This window comes from Octopus bimaculoides, chromosome 24 (assembly GCF_001194135.2).
Source record: "Octopus bimaculoides isolate UCB-OBI-ISO-001 chromosome 24, ASM119413v2, whole genome shotgun sequence".
NCBI classification, from domain to species: Eukaryota; Metazoa; Mollusca; class Cephalopoda; order Octopoda; family Octopodidae; genus Octopus; species Octopus bimaculoides.
Window position 1 is genome coordinate 17,184,707 of NC_069004.1, and position 3,475 is coordinate 17,188,181.

Below are 3,475 nucleotides of genomic sequence, written 5' to 3' on the forward strand. Positions count from 1 at the left end.
AGTTCAAATTCCGCCGAGGTTTGACTTTGCCTTTCATCCTTTCGGGGTCGATTAAATAAGTACCAGTTACGCACTGGGGTCGGTATTATCGACTTAATCCGTTTGTCTGTCCTTGTTTGTCCCCTCTGTGTGTAGCCCCTTGTGGGTAGTAAAGAAATAACACACCACACATATTTACTTATGTATATTTATTTTTTTATTGTAGTTGGGGCTTAACAAGTTGTAGAAAACAGAAACTTTCAGAGGGATCTAGCACAATGGAAGCTACATCTCCCACCAGTCCTCCTCCTCCTCCAGTAATTAGTCCCTGGCAGATAAAGAAAAATCAAGTCAAACCTGATACTAATCTTCAACTGACTGACATTGTGAAAGACGAGCTAGAGAAATCACAGAACCTTTCCAGAACCCGTAATAAAACCCTCCATTACATTCAGGTAAATATTTCTGTTACCTTTCATTTATTAATTTGGCCAAAGTCAGTTTCAAGTCTAAAGAATTGGTACAGCCATATTTGTAAAATAAAGAATTGTTTGTGTGCCATGAAGCACAACGAGCAAGGTTTCCTTCATATTTTTAGAAGTTGCTGCAAACAAAAGCTTGTGTTTTATCTTTTACTTGTTTCAGTCATTAGACTGTAGCCATGCTGGAGCACTACCTTGAAGAATTTTTAGTTGTACAAATTGATCTTAGTATTCTTATAAGCCTTGTACTTATTCTATCACTCTCTAAGTTACAGGGACATATACAAACCAACACTGATTGTCAAGCAGTGATTGGGGATAAACAAAGACACACACACACACACACACACACACACACTCACATACAATAGGCTTCTTTCTGTTTCCGTCTATCAAATCCATTCACAAGGCTTTGGTTGGCCCAAGCTATAGTAGAAGACGCTTTCCCAAGGTACCATGCAGGGAAACTGAACCTGGAACCATGTACTTGGGAAACAAACTTCTTACCACACAGCCCCATGTAAATTATTTGACAAATGTTGATGTGCACTGAAACATCATCATCATTTAATGTCTGCTTTTCCATTCTTGCATGGGAGTAAGACAGAATTTGTTGAGGCAGATTTTCTACAACCAGATGCCCTTCTTGTTGCTAACCTTCACCTGTTTCCAAGTAAGGTAATATTTCCCTGTGGCCAGACATGTTTTCTACAGAAGATTAGAAATGAACGTCAATTGTAGGACAGTGACTGATCATTTATAATTATCACATGATGCCATGACAAGGGTACACACAAATAGAAACACATGCACAATGTGTATGTATTGCCCCGGGATTGGCTCTTGTGCGGGTGGTACAATAAAATACACCATTTTGAGCATGGTCGTTTGCCAGTACCGCCTGACTGGCCTTCGTGCGGGTGACACGTAAAAGCACCCACTACACTCTCTGAGTGGTTGGCGTTAGGAAGGGCATCCAGCTGTAGAAACTCTGCCAAATCAGATTGGAGCCTGGTGTAGCCATCTGGTTTCACCAGTCCTCAGTCAAATCGTCCAACCCATGCTAGCATGGAAAGCGGACGTTAAACGATGATGATGATGATGAAGATATATATATATATATATATATATATATATATATATATATATATATATATAAGAGGGAACAGTGAAAATGTCTGTGAAGAAATGAGAATTTTATTGAAAGACTAAATCAAATAAAAACCTGATAAGCAATGTTCTTTCTCATTTTTAGAAGTTGATGCACACAAAATCATATGTTGCCTCAGACAAATATGCAAATGCATGTAAACACTCATTGTAATTCTTTCAAGAGAATTCTCATTTCTTCAAAGAAAGGTCATTCTTCAGACATTACAACTCACTATTCTTCATGGCATAAAAGCCCAGCTTATTTTTCAAATTTTATCAGCTTTTATCAGCACATTGAAAATAATGATTTATTTTATCAGTTGGCAGATATAAGCACCAATCAGCAAACTATTTGTTAAAATTATAAGCAAAGGCCAATGGCTTGTTTAGGCTCAAAGGCCTGGGTATGTCTGGTGAGACATGATATGCTGAAACGACTGTGTTCCAGAATCCCTTGCACCAAGAAACAGAGCATGTTACAAACACACTGTCGTCATAAAAGGGAGAACTTTTTCTCCTATGACATATACAATAGTCAGTTGTATATCTTGTGCTTGAATCTGCTTGGACATATTAAGAATAAATATGCAATTATTATTTTTTTAATATTGTTTTTTACTTTTGTTTTCATTTCATGCTTATGCAGACCATTGCTGTTTTCCTGGGACTTTTGTTCTTTCAATTTTACTGTAATTGGTAACTCTTTTGATACCAACTCACTTGCGACTGCCTCTGGTCCTTATTTAAAAATATTCATATTCAAATTAAATCTTCATATAGTTTTATGTAAGAATTTTTTACTAGGTTCCAAACATAGAAGTTTACTAAACTAATCCAAATTCATTCCCCAAATTAATTGAAATATACAGTCCAATCCATGCCAGCATTGAAAATGGACATTAAATGGAGAGGAAGAGGAGAAACAGAATGATGATGGTGGTGGTGGTGGTGGCGGCAGCACCTTCTTTCATTTTCCATCAACCAAATCCACTCACAAGTCTTTGGTCAACTTAAAGTTACAATGGAAGACACTTGCCCAGGGTGCCATGCAGTGGGACTGAACCCAAGACTTCATGATTGGGAAGCAAACTTCTCAACCACACATCCACATCTGCACCAAGGATGCTTTATACTGAATGTATAATTATTAATTAATAATCCATTCAGTGTAATAAATGTTATTAACTTAGCAATTATATAAAAAAAAAAAGCCCTTTTATGTGTATATTAGTTTCTGTTGTCCACTAGTTGTAAAACATGTGTGAACATACAGATGCACCCTGCATAGAAGAGGGTGCAGTGAAGATGAGTGTTGACATTTCAGGCAAAGCTGTTCTGGAAAGAAATGTAAATTATATTGGAATGCTGTAGATCAAATAAAACGTGTCTGTGTGCCATGAAGCAAGATAAACAATGTTCCTTCTGATATTTAGTAGTTGGTGCTCACGAAACCTTATCTAAGAAGTTCTGTAAAATAAAGGATAATAACTGCTGCCCTTTCTGACCCAATGATAAAAATAAATAAATCTAAATTCTCTCCTACCCTTCTGAACCTTTATAGATTTCGATTTTGGAGTTATTCCCCCTGTCTTTGAAAACACTTAATCACTAATGCTATCAAGGTCTTTTTTTCTTTATATTTTTGTTGGATCTATTTTAAAACGGGGGCCACATTTTTCATTAATGTTTTACGTAGTGTTTTTGGTACGGAAAGACTTTCAAACTTCGTATACTTATCTATTTTGTGTTATAGAACAGAAAAATATTTTTGTATTCGAATTTATTTCATGTAAAAAATTGTCTTATTTCGATAATTTCAACCAATCACTGACAAGTATTCAGTTGTTTACATTTACCCCTTT

General features: G+C 36.2%; 1 protein-coding gene across 1 annotated transcript in view; it reads left to right on the forward strand.

Annotated features, from left to right (window-relative positions):
- Positions 1–3,475, forward strand: part of LOC106879132 (inhibitor of Bruton tyrosine kinase) — a 74,643-nt gene that overhangs the window by 67,584 nt on the left and 3,584 nt on the right. The window contains exon 23 of the mRNA XM_052976525.1: positions 206–434. Within this exon, the coding sequence (XP_052832485.1) occupies positions 206–434 (229 nt within the window). The remainder of the gene's footprint in view (positions 1–205; positions 435–3,475) is intronic.